Source organism: Salvelinus alpinus, chromosome 2 (genome assembly GCF_045679555.1).
Source record: "Salvelinus alpinus chromosome 2, SLU_Salpinus.1, whole genome shotgun sequence".
In the NCBI taxonomy this organism is placed as follows: Eukaryota; Metazoa; Chordata; class Actinopteri; order Salmoniformes; family Salmonidae; genus Salvelinus; species Salvelinus alpinus.
The window spans coordinates 34,037,279-34,056,963 of record NC_092087.1 but is presented as its reverse complement, the minus strand read 5'-3'; the positions used below and the strand labels follow the sequence as shown (position 1 = coordinate 34,056,963).

At 43.8% G+C, this 19,685-nt stretch overlaps 1 protein-coding gene across 2 annotated transcripts; it reads left to right on the top strand.

Moving 5' to 3' along the window:
• Nucleotides 1–246: 246 nt before the first annotated feature.
• On the top strand, nucleotides 247–19,286 carry cldn19 (claudin 19). 2 transcript variants are annotated; one of them, XM_071375036.1, is made up of 5 exons: nucleotides 247–1,199; nucleotides 13,560–13,724; nucleotides 14,463–14,547; nucleotides 14,672–14,818; nucleotides 18,062–19,286. In XM_071375036.1, exons 1-5 carry the CDS (start codon nucleotides 977–979, stop codon nucleotides 18,108–18,110), a joined length of 669 nt encoding a protein of 222 aa, XP_071231137.1. In that variant the 5' UTR covers nucleotides 247–976; the 3' UTR covers nucleotides 18,111–19,286. The 2 variants fall into 2 exon arrangements, with proteins under 2 accessions (XP_071231137.1, XP_071231144.1); XM_071375043.1 differs by having other exon boundaries at nucleotides 256–1,199; nucleotides 17,438–19,286.
• The last annotated feature ends 399 nt before the right edge of the window (nucleotides 19,287–19,685 follow it).

Sequence of the window (19,685 nt, the reverse complement as noted above, 5' to 3'; positions counted from 1 at the left end):
TCTCTCTTTCTCTCTCTCTCTCTCTCTCTATCTCTCTTTCTCGTGCTTGCTCGCTTTCCCTAGACCCCCCTTACCCCCATCCTGCCCCCTCTCCTCTCCCCTTCCCATTGGGCGTTCCTAGAACACTGAAGGAGCCAATCAGAGCTCAGCTCTTGACGCCTCTGTGCCCAGCCTGTTAGGGGCTTTTTGTGTACATAAACTTTTTTTATTTTTTTTCTCTAATCCCTTGTTCAGCCCTCGAAGTGCGGAGCAGATGGAAAGAGTGTTGGTGAAAGAAAGAGAGAGATAGAGAGTCAGGAGAAACCATGCAGTATCTGAGGAAGCCTAGTGAGCGTAGTGACCGAGCCTGATGACCTGATCACCCCAGACAACAAGGAAAGAGCAGTCTGGTCAACCTCAAGACCCGGACATACACACCTCCAACAGGAGAAAGAGAAATAAACAGAGAGAAAGAGCGAGAGAGAGAGAGAGAGAGAGAGCGAGACAGAGATAGAGAGCGCGAAAGAGAGAGAGAGGAGAACGCCAGATGTGTGAGAGAGAGCAGAGAGAAGGAGATGCTCAGAGAGAGCGGACAGTGACCAGAAAGGAGACCAGAGGAAGAAAGAGAAACGAAAGAGACCACTGAGAGAGTGCCTGGGGTAGTGCTGAAATCTGGATTGTCTGTAAAGGGGTGCTTGACTTTTGGTTCTGTGGCTCTGAGAGACAACGGGAGCTCTGAGAAACAGTTTGGGGGAGTTCTGTGTTTCACTCTGCCAACAGTATTACCTGTGTGTGGAAACACTGTGTTACGAGACTGCTTCAAGTGTTCTGAAGAGGACAAAATAGTAGCCAAAGAAAAGGAGGACAGAAAGAGGACAGATAAATAAAAAGGAAAGAAAGCTATACATTTAGAAAGAAAGAACAAGAAGGAACCAGAGAGTAAGCGAGAGAAAAACAAAGCTAGAGACAGACAATAACAGATAGACAAAACTACAGGATGGCAAACTCAGGATTCCAGTTACTGGGTTACTTCCTGGCGCTGGGTGGTTGGATAGGCATCATCTCCACCACGGCTCTGCCCCAGTGGAAGCAGTCTTCGTACGCGGGCGACGCCATCATCACGGCCGTCGGGCTCTATGAGGGCCTGTGGATGAGCTGTGCCTCCCAGAGTACAGGACAGGTGCAGTGCAAGGTGTTTGACTCCATGCTGTCACTGGACGGTGAGTAAGACATCGTAACGTTCACTCCTACACGTGTGACCTGTCATTATCTGTCTTTCTATATTTTTCTCTCTCTTTCCCTGCCCCAGCATTGCATCATTGAACAAATCCGCTCTCTCTCTCTCTCTCTCTCTCTCTCTCTCTCTCTCTCTCTCTCTCTCTCTCTCTCTCTCTCTCTCTCTCTCTCTCTCTCTCTCTCTCTCTCTCTCTCTCTCTCTCTCTCTCTCTCTCTCTCTATATATATATATATATATATCACACTGCCATAGTTTGAATGCAGTCTTAGATGCCTGTTTATGGACAGTTGTGTATCTGGAGTTGGTCATTATGAGATGCTTTATTCTCTCATGACAGATCTGTTTACCCAATTCCCAACACGGGCCATTAACTGGGCTGATTTATAGAGGGAAGTGTTTGAAGAAACATCATGATCAAATTATCAATTTGCCAATTTGTATGATTCAGCAACTGAATGCATAAACAATTCATTAAACAATCTAACTAATCCAACTGTCTGGAACACATTAAAGTCAGTCATAAATCTATTAGATAAAAAGTGCTGCTGTTGGTTTAATTAGGAGAGGGAGGGAGGGAGGGAGGGATGGAGGGAGGTAGGTAGGTAGGTAGGGAGGGCGGGAGGGAGGGCGGGAGGGAGGGAGGGAGGGGTGAGAAAGAGAGAAAGAGGTAGAGGGAGAGAAAGAGAGAGAGAGGGAGAGGAAGCGACAAAGAAAGAGAGAGTGGGAGAGAGAGAGGGAGAGAGGGGGAGAGGAATGTGGGGTTCAGGCATAAATTAGCCCTGAATATGAGGTTCCTGGCATCTCCAATCTGTTTAGCATAGACCTACTGACTCATAATTAATGGCAGGCAGATTACATAAATTCACCCGTCTATTCTCTCCACTGATTACCCCATTAGGGCAATGAAAAGCTACAGGGGGAGGACTTGGTCAAATAATTTGTCTGTAAATCAGAATGGTTGACGCCCTTTGGAGTTTTCTGTTTTTGTTTTAGTTTTATTAAGAAACACGGTTAATCCCTGTGACCCACACCGCCCCAAAACAACAAATCAGGCTAACGTTTGGCCGCTGTGCAATTCATTATATCAAAACATTTTCTGCGAGGGGTGAGCTCGAGCTTGGTCTCCTTTGCTCATCGGAGTAATAAAAACAGAGTATTGTCCCTGTGATGAATAGTGGTTGTTTGGAGAAGAAAAGCCCAGTGTTGAGCCAAACATCAGAGATATTCTCAGAATGTGCTCTGTCTTCCCCACACACACATTGTTTCTGTCTGGCCCTAACACACCCTGTGTGTGTGTTTGTGTGAGTGGAAAACGAGCGAGTGAGAGCAAACAGCATAACACACTTTGGTACCAACTTTTGAAAAGTTTACCCCGTGTAATACTAGCATGGCTTCTGATACTTGTTGCTGTCTGGTCAAGCAAGGCATGTTGTTGAGTGTAGGTCAGGTAACCAATCAAATTTCAATCAATCAAATAAATGTTTTAAGCCCTTCTTATATCAGCTGTTGTCACAAAGTGCTGTACAGAAACCCAGCATAAAACCCCAAACAGAAAACAATGCAGGTGTAAAAGCACAGTGGCTAGGAAAAACTCCTTAGAAAGGCCATAACCTAGGAAGAAACCTAGAGAGGAGCCAGGCTATGAGGGGTCCTCTTCTGGCTGTGCCAGGCTAAGAGATTAAATCACCGAACTGTACCATTTGGCACGTACTCACTCTTTTCCACTGTTGAGTGAACTGGTCTTACCAACATCTCTTCCTGTTATGGTATGTTCAGACTCAGTACTGTTCTTGGATGCAAAGTGTGCGTGTGTGTGCTCAAGCATGTGTACTGGTGTGTGTGTGTGTGTGTGTGTGTGTGTGTGTGTGTGTGTGTGTGTGTGTGTGTGTGTGTGTGTGTGTGTGTGTGTGTGTGTGTGTGTGTGTGTGTGTGTGTGTGTGTGTGTGTGTGTGTGTGTGTGTGTGTGTGTGTGTGTGTGTCACATGGCCTGGTCCAATCTCCATGTAAGGGTCTTAGAGACAGAAATACATAGTATCAAGGTTTCAGTGGCAGTTCCTGCAGGTGCTTTTCATATTGTGCTAAATGAACCCTTCTCCTTCACTACACAGCATGAGGAACATGTAATGAGGACTAATTGTTCACCAGACTGTGTTGTTGGAGTGCACCAAAGCACTGCAGTGGAAACTGATGGACTTTTTTCAGATTCTGATTAATTGCCCTTAAAAAGGCAATTAATTTTCAAATCTTGTGACAATGTAAACATATCGAAGCTGTGAGAAACTGTTCAGAGAGACTTATGACAAGATCTGGACACTAGAAGGATAAAAATAAGGATACTACTCCCTGTACAGACAGAACAGTTCCTGAAGTATCTTGAGGTTTTCTACACTGTCTTATCCTGCTTTGTTTCACTATAGTCTGAACAGTGGTGCTGAAGGAACAGTTCTTCTACTTGTTGCTGTCTCAGAGTCTCAGAGGCAGATACTGCCTGGTATTGGTCACAACCCACCGAAGCTCTCAGTTCTCTGGGCTCTGCAGTGAATGAAACCTCTGTACTGCACTAGGCAGTGTACAATAACACACAAGCACTAGTGCTATACAGGACACAACAGGGTCATAAAACAATATACAGTTGAAGTCGAAAGTTTACATACACTTAGGTTGGAGTCATTAAAACTCATTTTTCAACCACTCCACAAAGTTCTTGTTAACAAACTATAGTTTTGGCAAGTTGGTTAGAACATCTACTTTGTGCATGACACAAGTCACTTTCCCAACAATTGTTTACAGACAGATTATTTCACTTATAATTCACTGTATCACAATTCCAGTGGGTCAGAAGTTTACATACACTAAGTTGACTGTGCCTTTAAACAGCTTGGAAAATTCCAGAAAATTATGTCATGGCTTTAGAAGCTTTTGATAGGCTAAATGACATAATTTGAGTCAATTGGAGGTGTACCTGTGGATGTATTTCAAGGCCTACCTTCAAACTCAGTGCCTCTTCGCTTGACATCATGGGAAAATCAGAAGAAATCAGCCAAGACCTCAGAAAAAACCTCCACAAGTCTGGTTCATCCTTGGGAGCAATTTCCAAACAACTGAAGGTACCACGTTCATCAGTACAAACAAAAGTACGTAAGTATAAACACCATGGGACCACGCAGCCGTCATACCGCTCAGGAAGGAGACGCGTTCTGTCTCCTAGAGATTAACGTACTTTGGTGCGAAAAGTGCAAATCAATCCCAGAACAACAGTAAAGGACATTGTGAAGATGCTGGAGGAAACAGGTACGAAAGTATCTATATCCAAAGTAAAATGAGTCCTAAATCAACATAACCTGAAAGGCCGCTCAGCAAGGAAGAAGCCACTGCTCCAAAACCGCCATTAAATAGCCAGACTACGGTTTGCAACTGCACATGGGGACAAAGATCGTACTTTTTGGAGAAATGTCCTCTGGTCTGATGAAACAAAAATAAAACTGTTTGGCCCTAATGACCATCGTTATGTTTGGAGGAAAAAGGGGGATGCTTGCAGGCTGAAGAACACCATCCCAACCGTGAAGCACGGTGGTGGCAGCATCATGTTGTGTGGGTGGTTTGCTGCAGGAGGGACTGGTGCACTTCCCAAAATAGATGGCATCATAAGGGAGGAAATTTATGTGGATATATTGAAGCAACATCTCAAGACATCAGTCAGGAAGTTAAAGCTTGGTCGCAAATGGGTCTTCTAAATGGACAATGACCCCAAGCATACTTCCAAAGTTGTGGAAAAATGGCTTAAGGACAACAAAGTCAAGGTATTGGAGTGGCCATCACAAAGCCCTGACCTCAATCCTATAGAACATTTTTGGGCAGAACTGAAAGTGTGTGCGAGCAAGGAGGCCTACAAACCTGACTAAGTTACACCAGCTCTGTCAGGAGGAATGGGCCAAAATTCACAAAATTCACAACTTATTGTGGGAAGCTTGTGGAAGCCTACCCAAAACGTTGGACCCAAGTTAAACAATGTAAAGGCAATGCTACCAAATACTAATTGAGTGTATGTTAACTTCTGACCAACTGGGAATGTGATGAAAGAAATTAAAGCTGAAATAAATCATTCTCTCTACTATTATTCTGACATTTCACATTCTTAAAATAAAGCGGTGATCCTAACTGACCTAAGACAGGGATTTTTTAATAGGATTAAATGTCAGGAATTGTTAAAAACTGAGTTTAAATGTATTTGGCTAAGGTGTATGTAAACTCCCGACTTCAACTGTAGGTACATTTTAGCCAACTTCAGAGATGGATGCCACATTGCTGCTTCTGTTCAATCATTCATGTGTCAACATTTTCCAGGAGATACTAAAATGGCTACCATGGAATCATGTTATGTCATTGTGACATCATGCTTTTTGGATGACAGAATAATGGCCAAACTCTCTCTATCTGGCTCTGGGGAAGATGAAGCACTGTACAGCTAGGTTACTGTACTACTGTTAGATGAGTGGAACTGTTTTCGCCAGGTTTCAGGACCAGGGTATCCTTTTGAGGTGAACATCAAAGATGGTTCTCTGTTCTTGACAGCTTAGTGTTAAATACTGTCCAAGTTGTAGAGCACTCTCTCCTACAGTCTAATGAATACACAAACTATGGTGTGGTCGGAGATTTAGAATAACCTGGGCAGGAGACTCCATATTGGCACAATGACATCAATACTGACATCAACGATACTTACAGTATTTTCTAGGTAAACATTTGAACTGTCAAAGAATGTTTGGTGGCAACATGGAGGGACAGTTTGAACTCTCTACAGCTCTGGATATTACAGTGGAATATCTGACCACCAGCCCACACAGGCTGATGAGATGGTGGATGGTCTGATGCCCCCCCTCCCATCGCACCATGCTCTCATCCCCTGTTATCCTGCTGGCTATTGTGAGGTCATCAGTAGAGATAGTAGCAGCTATGTATGTGCACACATTGTTCATCTCCCTCTCCCTCTCTCTCTCTCTCTCTCTCTCTCTCTCTCTCTCTCTCTCTCTCTCTCTCTCTCTCTCTCTCTCTCTCTCCAGTAGTTTGCTGTCACTCTCTCTCTCTTTCTCTCTCTCTCCAGTAGTTAGCTGTCTCTCTATCCAGTATCTCTCTCTCTCTCTCTCTCTCTCCAGTATCTCCCTCTCTCTCTCTCTCTCTCCAGTAGTTGGCTGTCTCTATCTATCCAGTATCTCTCTCTCTCCCCCCCCTCTCTCTCTCTCTCTCTCTCTCTCTCTCTCTCTCTCTCTCTCTCTCTGTCTCTCCAGTAGTTCGCTGTCTCTCTATCCAGAACCCCCCTCTCTCTTTCTCTCTCTCTCTCCAGTAGTTCGCTGTCTCTCTCTCTCTCTCTCTAGTAGTTTGCTCTCTCTCTCTCTCTCTCTCTCTCTCTCTCTCTCTCTCTCTCTCTGGTAGTTTGCTGTCTCTCTCTATCCAGTATCTCTCTCTCTCTCTCTCTCTCTCTCTCTCTCTCTCTCTCTCTCTCTCTCTCTCTCTCTCTCTCTCTCTCTCTCTCTCTCTCTCTCTCTCTCTCTCTCTCTCTCTCTCTCTCTCTCTCTCTCTCTCTCTCTCTCTCTCTCTCTCTCTCTCTCTCTCTCTCTCTCTCTAGTAGTTGGCTGTCTCTCTCTCCAGTACCCCCCTCTCTCTCTCTGTCTCTCAATTTCAATTCAATTCAATCTGCTTTATATGCATGACGTAACAATGTACATATTGCCAAACGCTTACTTTTGATATTTACAATATGAAAATAATAAGAATCAAAATTGTCAACGGGACAACAGTAACAACAATAACCAAGGGTCAAAATAACCATACATTGAACAATAACAATAAGCATACAGTAGAGGACATGTGCAGGTTGAATGGTCTGTCAGACACTGTCCCTCGTCTTATGGCAGGCAGCAATGTAGTCGCTCTCTCTCTCCAGTAGTTCGCTGTCTCTTTCTTCAGTATATATCTCTCTCTCTCTTTCCAGTAGTTCACTGTCTCTCTCTCCAGTATCTCTCTCTCTCTTTCCAGTAGTTCGCTGTCTCTCTCTCCAGTATCTCTCTCTCTGTCTATAGCTATTTAATTTGTGTTTTGTTCCCCTCCTACTGGACAGGAGTGCTGCTATGGCCCTTTGTGCTGTAGATGTCAAATATGCTTCTAAGGCTGAAGGCTCACATGACAATCATCATCCATATATCAGTGCCCCTAAGCTTATTCTACACTATTCCACAAAGCTTGTGTCACACTGACATTGACATTAATAGAAGGAAGGTAGTTGTTTGAATGTTTTTCTGTTTTAATGGAGTGGGCAAACCATTGTTACGTATGAAGTCCCAAGTCATCCCACAAAGGACAATTTATATCGTCCATATCCACACATTCACATTCACATCCACACACACACACACACACACATACAGCTTGTGCCTACCAGCCTTGACACAGGGTAGAGTATAGTGGGAGGAACACACACACGTCCTTGACTCCTCTATTAGTTCGTTGATCAGAGTGGTGCCTTGTACGGCCAGCCCAAACTCCCCACACACTGGATGAAAGAGAGAATGGAGAAAGAGAAAATAAAACCTCTTTCTCTCATAAACCATTAAAATTCTCCTTCAAGCAGATCCTGCCACACATAAATCTAAGTTCAAAGGCCATCTGCCCATCACTGGCCCTTTCAAGTCAGGTTCTAAGATGTGATTCATTGCTAAACTATGAATGTGTGAGTGTGTTTTCCCATCGATGTAAATTATGACTTAAGTTTGTTGGAAAGGCTATTGTTCTCAGTTGTATTTTACATACATTTTCTCACACTGTCAGTGTCAGTATTCAATTTTACTATGTAGTTCTTCTATTCTATTCTATTCTATAGTAATTTGATCTGCTGAATGACTAAAATGTAAATAATTGTAGTTTTGCGCTGTCTGTTCTTGGCAGTAGCTGTGATTTTTCAGTCTGTTGTCTTGTGTGTTGTTAGGGGTGATGTTTAGGGATTGAAAGGGCTCTACTAGTGGCAAATGAATGTAGTCTTTATATATTGTTGTAGTTTCATTTGTTGGCAACACTGTAGAAATGTGTAATTTATGGTGCAGATATGTGTTGCTGTATTCATGGTTAATGCACGTGTTGATCTAACATTGAGCTGTGAACCTGGTGTAGTGTCTGCAGTTTGTAAGGTCTTGGTGAGTGCATTAACGCAGTATTAGTGTTGTACTGGTGTTTTTTTCACATTCTGTTAGTGTAGTCTCTGTTGTCAGGGCTGCTGTGTGAGTGTGTGTTGCAGGCCGCAGTGTCTGATCACCGTGGCGACAGCCCTGTGAAAACAATCCCGCTTTGTGACAAAGCCACACTAATCCCACTGTGTGAAACATGTAACACGGGCCCTCCTACAGTGTGTGTGTGACAGAAAATGAGCATGTATGTTTCTGTGTGCACGTCGTTTCCTCCTACAGAATGTGTCTGTATGTTTATGTATTTGTGTGTGTGCGTGTGTGAGTGAGTAAATATGTAAAATGTCCCGCCCACTGAGTTATGTGTGTGTTATCCATGGAAAACTGAGCGGTGAAACCCCTGTGGTTTGGTTTTGAATGACTGAGTGGGACAGTTAAGTCTAAGACTGATGTTATTATCCCATTTTGTACCATGGAAGTGGGAAACATAATGAGTTCTTAAAGAGAAGAGAGGGAGAGAGAGCGAGATAGAAAGATAGAAAGACAGAAAACAATAAGGAGATAAGAGAGAAAGAAAGAGGCAGATAGTATGAGAGAGGGAGAACGAATAGAGAGGAGGATAATGTGTATTTTTGTTGTCTCCAGTTTTGTGATAAAAAGTTACATTTTCTTAAAACCTCTTGAAGCTAGGGGGCAGAATTTTTATGTTTGGAAAAATAATGTTCCCATTGTAAGCTGCCTATTTCTCAGGTCCAGATGCTAGAATATGCATTCATTGACATAGTAGGATAGAAAACACTCTAAAGTTTCTAAAACTGTCAAAATATTGTCTGTGAGTATAACAGAACTGATTTTGCAGGCAAAAACCTGAGGAAATCCAACCAGGAAGTGACTCTTATTTTGAAAAATCACTGTTCCATTGCCTGCCTTTCGTCCATTTAAAAGGATATCAACCAGATTCCTTTTCCTGTGGCTTCCTCAGGGTGTGAACAGTCTTTTGACATAGTTTCAAGCTTTTATTTTGAAAGATTCGCGAGATTTATCAAAACGCGTCAGTGGATACACGGATGTCCCTCCATTAGTTGATGCGCGCGACACTCGTTGCTCGACATTTTCTTTCTCTCCAGTATTGAATAGTTTACAGTCCGGTTGAAATATTATCGATTATTCATGTTAAAAACAACCTGAGGATTGATTATTAAAAACGTTTCACATGTTTCTACGAACTTTACGGATACTATTCGTCAAGCCTTGATGACCTGCCTAAGGCTGTGGAATACTGAACATAACGTGCCAAACAAATGGAGGTTTTTTTATATAAAGATTATCTTTATCGAACAAAAGGAACATTTATTGTGTAACTGGGAGTCTCGTGAGTGCAAACATCCGAAGATCATCAAAGGTAAGCGATTAATTTTATTGCTTCTCTGGCTTTCGTGACCAATCTACATGGCTGCTAGGTGTTCTTAATGTTTTGTCTAGTGATCGATAAACTCCTGACTGACGGACGGCTCTAGCGGCTCCTGACTGACGGACGGCTCTGAAGGCTCAGGACAGACGGGCGGCTTTGACGGCTCAGGACAGACGGGCAGCTCAGACGGTGCTGGGCAGACGGGCATCGCAGGCGGCGCTTGGCGACGGTCAGCTCAGACGGCGTTGGGCAGACGGGCAGTGCAGGCGACGCTGGGCAGACGGACAGCGCAGACGGCGCTGGGCAGACGGCAGACTCTGGCCGGCTGAGGCGCACAGTAGGCCTGGTGCGTGGTGCCGGAACTGGTGGTACCGGGCTAAGGACACGTACCTCAAGGCTAGTGCGGGGAGCAGCAACAGGACGCACAGGGCTCTGGAGACGCACAGGAGGCTTGGTGCGTGGTGCCGGAACTGGTGGTACCGGGCTGGAGACACGCACCATAGGGCGAGTGCGTGGAGGAGGAACAGGGCTCTGGAGACGCACTGGAAGCCTGGTGCGTGGTGTAGGCACTGGTGGTACTGGGCTGGGGTGGGGAGGTGGCGCCGGATATACCGGACCGTGCAGGCGTACTGGCTCCCTTGAGTACCGAGCCTGCCCAACCTTACCTGGTTGAATGCTCCCCATAGCCCGACCAGTGCGGGGAGGTGGAATAACCCGCACTGGGCTGTGTTGGCGAACCGGGGACACCATGCGTAAGGCTGGTGCCATGTACGCCGGCCCGAGGAGACGCACTGGAGACCAGATGCGTTGAGCCGGCTTCATAGCACCCGGCTCGATGCCCAACCTAGCCCGGCCAGTGCGGCGAGGTGGAATAGCCTGCACTGGGCTAAGCACGCGTACTGGGGACACCGTGCGCTCCACCGCATAACACGGTGCCTGACCAGTACGACGCCCTCTCACTCCACGGTAAGCACGGGGAGTTGGCTGAGGTCTCCTACCTGGCTTAGCCACACTCCCCGTGTGCCCCCCCCAAGAAATTTTTGGGTCTGACTCTCGGGCTTCCAACCGCGTCGCCGCGCTGCCTCCTCATACCAGCGCCTCTCTGCCTTCGCTGCCTCCAACTCTGCTTTGGGACGGCGATATTCCCCTGGCTGAGCCCAGGGTCCCTTGCCGTCCAGAATCTCCTCCCAAGTCCATGAGTCCTGTGTCTTCTGCCGCTGCTGTTGCTGTCCTTTACCACTCTGCTTGGTCCCTTGGTGGTGGGTAATTCTGTCACGATCGTCTTCGGGTGAAAGAGAGGACCAAGGCGCAGCGTGATATAGATACATCTTCTTTTATTTGAGAAAATGAACACGAACACTAATACACACTAAACAAAAACAACAAACGACCGTGAAGCTACAAACGAAAGTGCAGACACAAGCTACTAACGTCAAACATAGACAATTACCCACAACCTACCTAATGCCTATGGCTGCCTAAATATGGCTCTCAATCAGAGACAACTAATGACAGCTGTCTCTAATTGAGAACCAATCCAGGCAACCATAGACATACATAAACACCTACACTGAACACAACCCCATGAAATCTACAAAAAAAAACTATACAATACAAACACCCTATACGAGACAAAAACACACAAACATCCCCCATGTCACACCCTGACCTAAAATAATAAAGAAAACAAAGATAACTAAGGCCAGGGCGTGACACTCCTGTTCTGCCCCAATTTAAGCCATGAGAGATCTAGACATTTAATATGTGTAGATATTATACATATATACCAGGCCGTGTATAGATATTATATATATATATATACCAGGCTGTGTAGATATTTTATATATATATATATATATATATATATATATATATATATATATATATATATATATATATATATACCAGGCTGTGTAGATATTTTATATATATATACCAGGCTGTGTAGATATTTTATATATAACTTTAAATCCCTGATGGATGTCTTGAGATGTTGCTTCAATATATCCACATCATTTTCCTGCTTCATGATGCCATCTATTTTGGGAAGTGCACCAGTCCCTCCTGCAGCAAAGCACCCCATAACATGATGCTGCCACCCCCGTGCTTCACGGTTGGGATGGTGTTCTTCGGCTTGCAAACATCCCCCTTTATCCTCCAAACATAATGATGGTCATTAGGGCCTAACAGTTTTATTTTTGTTTCATCAGACCAGAGGACATTTCTCCAAAAAGTTCGATCTTTGTCCCCATGTGCAGTTGCAAACCGTAGTCTGGCTTTTTAATGGCGGTTTTGGAGCAGTGGCTTCTTCCTTGCTGAGCGGCTTTTCAGGTTATGTCGACATAGGACTCGTTTTACTGTGGCTATATATACGTTTGTACTGTAACGGTTTTCTTCCTGGGATGAAGGAACAACAAACCCAACATAGAAACACAAAACATAGACTACACCCACCCAGCTCACGTCCTGACCAACTAAACAAAGACTAAACCAAGGAAATAAGGTCAGGAACGTGACAGTACCCCCCCCCCCCCCCCAAGATGCGGACTCCGGCACCAAAACCTGAACCTATAGGGGAGGGTCTGGGTGGGCGTCTCTCCACGGTGGCGGGTCTGGCGCTGGACGTGGCCAGCGTACCTGTTTCCTCCAGCATCTTCACAAGGTCCTTTGCTGTTGTTCTGGGATTGATTTGCACATTTCGCACCAAAGTACGTTCATCTCTAGGAGACAGAACGTGTCTCCTTCCTGAGCGGTATGACGGCTGATTGGTCCCATGGTGTTTATACTTGCATACTATTGTTTGTACAGATGAACGTGGTACCTTCAGTTGTTTGGAAATTTCTCCCAAGGATGAATCAGACTTGTGGAGGTCTACAATTTTTTTCTGAGGTCTTGGCTGATTTCTTTTGATTTTCTCATTATGTCAAGCAAAGTGGCACTGAGTTTGAAGGTAGGCCTTGAAATACATCCACAGGTACACCTCTAATTCACTCAAATGATGTCAATTAGCCTATCAGAAGCTTCTAAAGCCATGCATCATTTTCTGGAATTTTCCAAGCTGTTTAAAGGCACAGTCAACTTAGTGTATGTAAACCCCTGACCCACTGGAATTGTGATACGGTGAATTATAAGTGAAATAATCTGTCTGTAAACAATTGTTGGAAAAATTACTTGTGTCATGCACAAAGTAATGTCCTAACCGACTTTCCAAAACTATAGTTTGTTAACAAGAAATTTGTGGAGTGGTTGAAAAACGAGTTTTAATGACTCCAACCTAAGTGCATGTAAACTTCGGACTTCAACTGTATATATATACCAGGCTGTGTGTAGATATATAGAATATATGCCAGGCTGTGTGTAGATATTCTATATTAATATACCAGGCTGTGTGTAGACATTCTATATATATATACCAGGCTGTATGTAGATATTCTATATAAATATACCAGGCTGTGTAGATATTCTGTTTGTACCCTGTAGTCTGTCTGATCTCCTTGCCATCTGAAGCCGAGTACAACTGCCCTAACATACCCATTCTGTTGTCCTCTCTGTTCCCCTCTTTCTGCCATTCCCTTGACCCTCTCAACACTTGTTTCTCTCCCTGCTACCACCCCACCCTTCTATTTTCTGCCTGCTCTCTCGCTGTCCTCATACCCCCCTCATGTTTCCCCTATTTTCTTTTCTCCTCTCACCTCTTCTCCCATCTCTCTGCCTTCATCTATTATTTTGTCTTCTCTCACCCCTCCCCCTCTCTCCACAGTTCACATCCAGACGTGTCGTGCTCTTATGGTGGTGTCCGTGCTGCTGGGCTTCATAGGAATGATAGTGAGTGTGGTGGGGATGAAGTGCACTAAGGTGGGCGACAATAACCCCGCCTCCAAGGGGCTCATCGCTGTGTCTGGAGGAGCCCTCTTTCTACTCGCAGGTGAGACCACTATCAGGTGACCATCATGTGACTGTCATGTGATTAAAGAAACAAACAGAACTCTGGAGCAAGGGTGTGGTCACCTGCATGATAACACTGATTTCCACTGTGTAATGCTAGTCATGTGACCACTATACTGTGTAGCTTGCTGTTTTTTTAACCACCTCAACACCCACAACTTAATCGGCTATTAGAAAATATATACTGGTGAAGTACCACTCCCTAAGTTAGAGCTTGTTATCTCTATAATTTATAAGTGTTCACTATCTTACTCTCACTTTTACTGTTTGAGTGGAACCAGTCTTTCAGGGCTCATGTCTTGCATTCCTCTGATCAGAAACTCTCACCAGTGGTCTTCTGGGTAATAAGGGTCCCAGCTGTAAACAGGAAGTGGTGATTTTGGACACATTAGCTCCCTGACCTCAGAGACAACCATGAGCCTGACAGAGAGAATAACAACCTTAGAGTCATTACACAGAGTGCTTTTACTGCTGCACTGTGTGTGTGTGTGTGTGTGTGTGTGTGTGTGTGTGTGTGTGTGTGTGTGTGTGTGTGTGTGTGTGTGTGTGTGTGTGTGTGTGTGTGTGTGTGTGTGTGTGTGTGTGTGTGTGTGTGTGTGTGTGTGTGTGTGTGTGTGTGTGTGTGTGTGTGTGTACGTGTGTGTATGTTCTTGTTTAGATTCATAATGTGATGTTGCGCCCCCCTCCTCTCTCTCTTTCTCTCTTCCTCTCTCTGCAGGTCTGTGTACGCTGGTGTCCGTGTCCTGGTATGCCACTCAGGTGTCCTATCATTTCTTCAACCCAAACACGCCGGTCAATGCCAGGTAACCCTATCACACTGGTCACACACTGTATCTACCACTCAGTTTATCTCTGAGTAATAGATAACATGTCTAATAGTACTGTAAAAAATGATATTAAAGACAGATTTGACCATTTACACTGCAGGTATGAGTTTGGGTCAGCCCTGTTTGTGGGATGGGCGGCGGCCAGCTTGGCGGTTTTGGGTGGATCCTTCCTGTGCTGCTCCTGCTCCAATGAGGAGAGGCGAGGGCAGCAGTACTACCGCCAATCACAACCATCCACAGCCAGGGAGTACGTGTAAACCCGCCCCCTCCCAGCAGCCACTCAAACAGAGAGTAGAGGCCACACTTTGCTCCTCCCCCTTTTCTCTTTAACTGATGTGTAAAGCTCACAAACACTTGCGCGCACACACACACACACACACACACACACACACACACACACACACACACACACACACACACACACACACACACACACACACACACACACACACACACACACACACACACACACACACACACACACACACACACACACACACACACACACACACACACACACACACACACACACACACACACACACACACACACACACACACACAAGCACAGTCTCCACCTTTGGATTTTAGAAACTTTTAGGAATTCAGAGGCTTTTATAATGACATTACATAATGCAATTTATTCTATGGAACGTATTCTTGAGCTGAAACGTTTATATTTTATTGCAATACATGTCATTGAGAGGATGGTGATTTTGCTCAATTATCCTTTTAAAGCGTTTTATGTTAATCAAATCTGGCATGTGGCTTAAAAGTCATTAAACGTAACTTAACAGATATGGGAAGTCTCCTGAATTTGACCCTAAGAGAATTACATTTTTGTACTTTATTATATAAGTGAATCAAGCAAAACAGAACCAATAAAGTATTGCCAAAGTAATTACTGTGCAGAGGAGACATAGGAATTTTTTTATGGCAGAATGCCTGACGGTAAATTGTGGGACAAATACGATCATAGAAAAATAAAACAATTTCGTGGTTTTGGTTAGCATGTCCTATACTTCCTGGTTGGAGCTGTGTCTATGTGTGTGTTGCTTTGTGTCTTCTAACAAATTTTAACATTACAATCGAATATAGTTGATGACATCATACAGGGCTGACATTCCGAATTGAACAGAAAATCTTCTCTGAGCTATTTTGATACGGTTTGGATAAACAGCATTTTACGATGTCATAAGTTCGAATCAGATATACAGAAAAGAGTCAAATATGTGATTTAAAATAAATGTTGTTTTAACGAGAGAGAGCCACCGGTCATTGCATGCCTTAACATCACGTTTCATTTGTTAACACATCCGTGCAAGTCTACCCAATATGCATCATCCACATGTTCTATACCTCAGAGACTGCATAAGCTAAGGACTACTGGCTGACCTCTTATATAAACCGACTGTTATAAAACCCGTCAGATTCAGTTAAACTCATGGTTTTATTCCTTGTGTGCTCTATAGGCAAATACTCTTAAAGAAAACATACATTTTCAATGGACATTGAAATTCTATTTTATACTACTCTATTCTATGCTAAAATACTGTACTTTCAGTCACTCACTGAGCCTCTGCTCAGGCCATCTAGACCTCCTGAACCCCAACTCAACCCACGCATTTCTCTGCTTGAATCCACCACCCACAACTCTGACTCTTCATCGCTCTTGATCATAATTCCTTTGGGTAAAAGGGTTGGTTAATCGTGCTTCCGATAACAGAACCTCCAACTTTTATAAGAACTGTTCCATGCCCCCCGTTTTCTGGTCATCTGGCCCCTCTCCTTAGTAAAGTCCTTGTGTATGGAGTGATCCATTGTACTCAGAATGAGGGTACATAGGCCTGAAGGACCTCCTACACTTCTGCTAAATGAAAGAGGGGGGGGTTGACCATTACAAGCCTGTCAACAACAGATGTCCTCTAAGAGTCATTACCAAATTACAAATGTGACTGAACTAGCTAAAAGAAAATAAATAAATATTTGTTATGTTATTTTGTAACTTTGTGTGCACCTAAAGTAGGTCTTACTGATCTGAAACAGCTAGTTTACTTACTAGCCATGACTTTTTTCTTATTTTCATTGCTTTTAAATATGTTTAAGTGTTTTCAAAATGAACAATTAAATGCTGAACCACCATCAACAATATTCTCCAGAAACGTTTCTTATTAAAGACCTCAACTCCCAAACCTCAAATGAATAGGTGTATGTCAACAATAAGCCAAGAGTTGCTAGCTGTCAGATTAACACGTTTCAGGTTTCAACACGACCAGTGTCTTTATTCAATGTAAGAGAAGGGTTCGGCAACTAGTTGGAAACCTGGAAAGGTTATGTGTCCAACACCCTGCTTTATGGTTTATAAAACATGGCCCTTTATTGGCTTTTATTAAGAATAAAAACATAAAACATAAAAACAAAACAAAATCAACCATCATAAACCCAACACATTTGGACATAATATCTGATCAATTCCATACCGTAGAACAAATGACATTACAAATGATCTGTGTGCTGTGACTCATCAGCATCCACCAATTTCTCCATCCTTAACCCTTCATTTAGGATCAACAACCTTTCTCTTTCAAAAACACTTCAACCATCTTCACTCAGTAACTAACCACAGAGCTAGCGCAGCCTTACTAGCATGCACCTCTTCACATCTAGTGCAGCCTGGATAGCTAGCATCTCTTCTCATTTTTCCTTACCTAGCATGTAATATCAAGCACTCATTCACTCACTAATACCAGAGAGCTTCCTGTAACGGTGAAACGGTGAGGTCTTGATGTGTATCTCTCTCTCCCCTCTCGTCTCCTCTCCTCTAATGCTGTTCTTCTCTGCCTGTCTTCTTCTCTTCCCTAATTCAGGGCAGAGTTGTTGAGTGAGACTAGTTTCCCTGACTGACCAAACCCTGCCTGTCCCCCAGGACTGTCCGAGTTCCACTCACTGTCTCCCCCTTCCCTGTTCCTTCCTAGATTCAAAATTTGGACCTTTGTCTCTCCGCTATAGTATTTGTCTCTCCCCCTCCGCCTCTTCCTCACTCCCTCCCTCCAACCCCATACCCCATTCCTAAATGTCTGCTCCTTATCAGTGTCTGATATTAAGGGTCGACACAATGTCCGCCACCCCTTTAAGAGATTGCTTCTTCCCTTCTCCCACTCCCTGAGCCTGTTTGTAAATATAGACTCTTAAAGGAGAAGTGTGGTTAGGTGGTTAGACCCCCCCCCCCCCCCCCTTTACAACTAGAGGGGCGGTATTTCACTGTATTTCAACCTGTGAACCCTTTACTAGAAAGTCCATGATATCCTTTTATCTTTTATTGACTGGACTTTAACTGAACACGTGCGACTTGTCGTGTCATTATGTTACGTTGATTTCTGCTTCACTAATATCCTGTGATTTCTGGGTTGTTAGAAATGTGCATTTTGGTTTTGTTCTCTGAGTATACAAGTGTACATTTACTGAAACATGTTTTTTCTTTTAAATTGCAGACCAAATGTTAAACATTCCCCACCAGAGAAAAAGGAGGAATACTTGTAGTTTGGGTGACTCCTTTGGCCCCACGATGTGTTAGATTTTTGGCAACAGGCAAGACACTGTCTAACACAAACAGACAAGACACTCTCTCAAAGAAAATAGAAGCAGACAAGACACTCTCAATAGAAAACATAAGCAGACAAGACACTTTCAATAGAAAAGACACTTTCAGAAAGCAAACAAAATAAATCCAGAATACATTGAATACATCTGCAGACCAACCCTAATGGGTAGCTAGTACTGTATCATTCTTAAAGATGCCCGTGTGTTAAATGTTTGTCAATGTATTTTAGAATCAGTTTTGTACACAAGCAAAATTAAATGGTATTCTGCACAGGTATTATTTGTGCTCGCACATTACAAATAACTGCTATTTGGATAATTGAAAGATGGTGAACCTGAATCTGTAATTCTTTCTGTCTGTAGTCTGTCTTTAGTTTCTGGGAGAGGAAGTCATTAGGGGGTGTTTATAGAACATAGAATACAGAAGTGCCCAGATGTATACACCACCACCTCCAGCCTTTCTACTACATATTCTCTACTGCAGTGCCTTATAACATGTGTGTTTGTGTGTATGTTTTTGACTGTTATACACGGATCCCACAGTGTCACATCCTATATGGACATATTGTAAAACGTATCCGTGGACATGTCTTTTCTCTTGCATGAAATGTACCATTCAGACAAACTGTTGCATGTAGTTGTATCTCTGAACATGAATATGTACTGTACTGTAGCTAGTATACCACTTAGAAAACAACAGACAGAGAGATTCATAAATGTCCCTAACTGATGAGAGCGATGGCACGCTTTGTAAAAGTTGTGAGACTGTTTGGAAGAAGTACATGTACAGTAGCCCAGATTGAGGATATTATTATACATGCATTCGATTTAGTTAAGTGCCAATATGATTTAGTGTGGATGGAAGATGTGTTTTGTTATTGACTACGGCAAATTTTTCTGTACTCCGGGTGCTGAAAGCACCGTCTCCTGTACAGGTACTATACTTAGTAACGGCCAGTTTGCTGAATGTAATCAGGTCAAACGTGCTTTTCTGTTGCCTACATTTATTTACCATGCATTTTCTTCATCTAATATTCACTATTATTATTTGATGTATAATTTCTTTTGAAGTATACTCATGTATGTTTCTTTTAGAATAAAGTAAGCGCATAAAAACTTTGTGTTCATGCTTTGTTTGGCACACATACACCATCACCACCATCACCACCATCAAACACGCACGCACGCACGCACGCACGCACGCACGCACGCACGCACGCACGCACGCACGCACGCACGCACGCACGCACGCACGCACGCACGCACGCACGCACACACACACACACACACACACACACACACACACACACACACACACACACACACACACACACACACACACACACACACACACAGAGTAGTACGAGTCAGGAGTGTACGGGCAGACGAAGGCCTCCTCCTGGGGTTCAGATATGATTTCAAACCTCCTTACCCCTCCTTTTCAACCTCCCTCTCTTTCACCTCTCCCACTTTCTCTCTCCCACCCCAAATACCTCGCCTGCTCCCCGTCGTTCA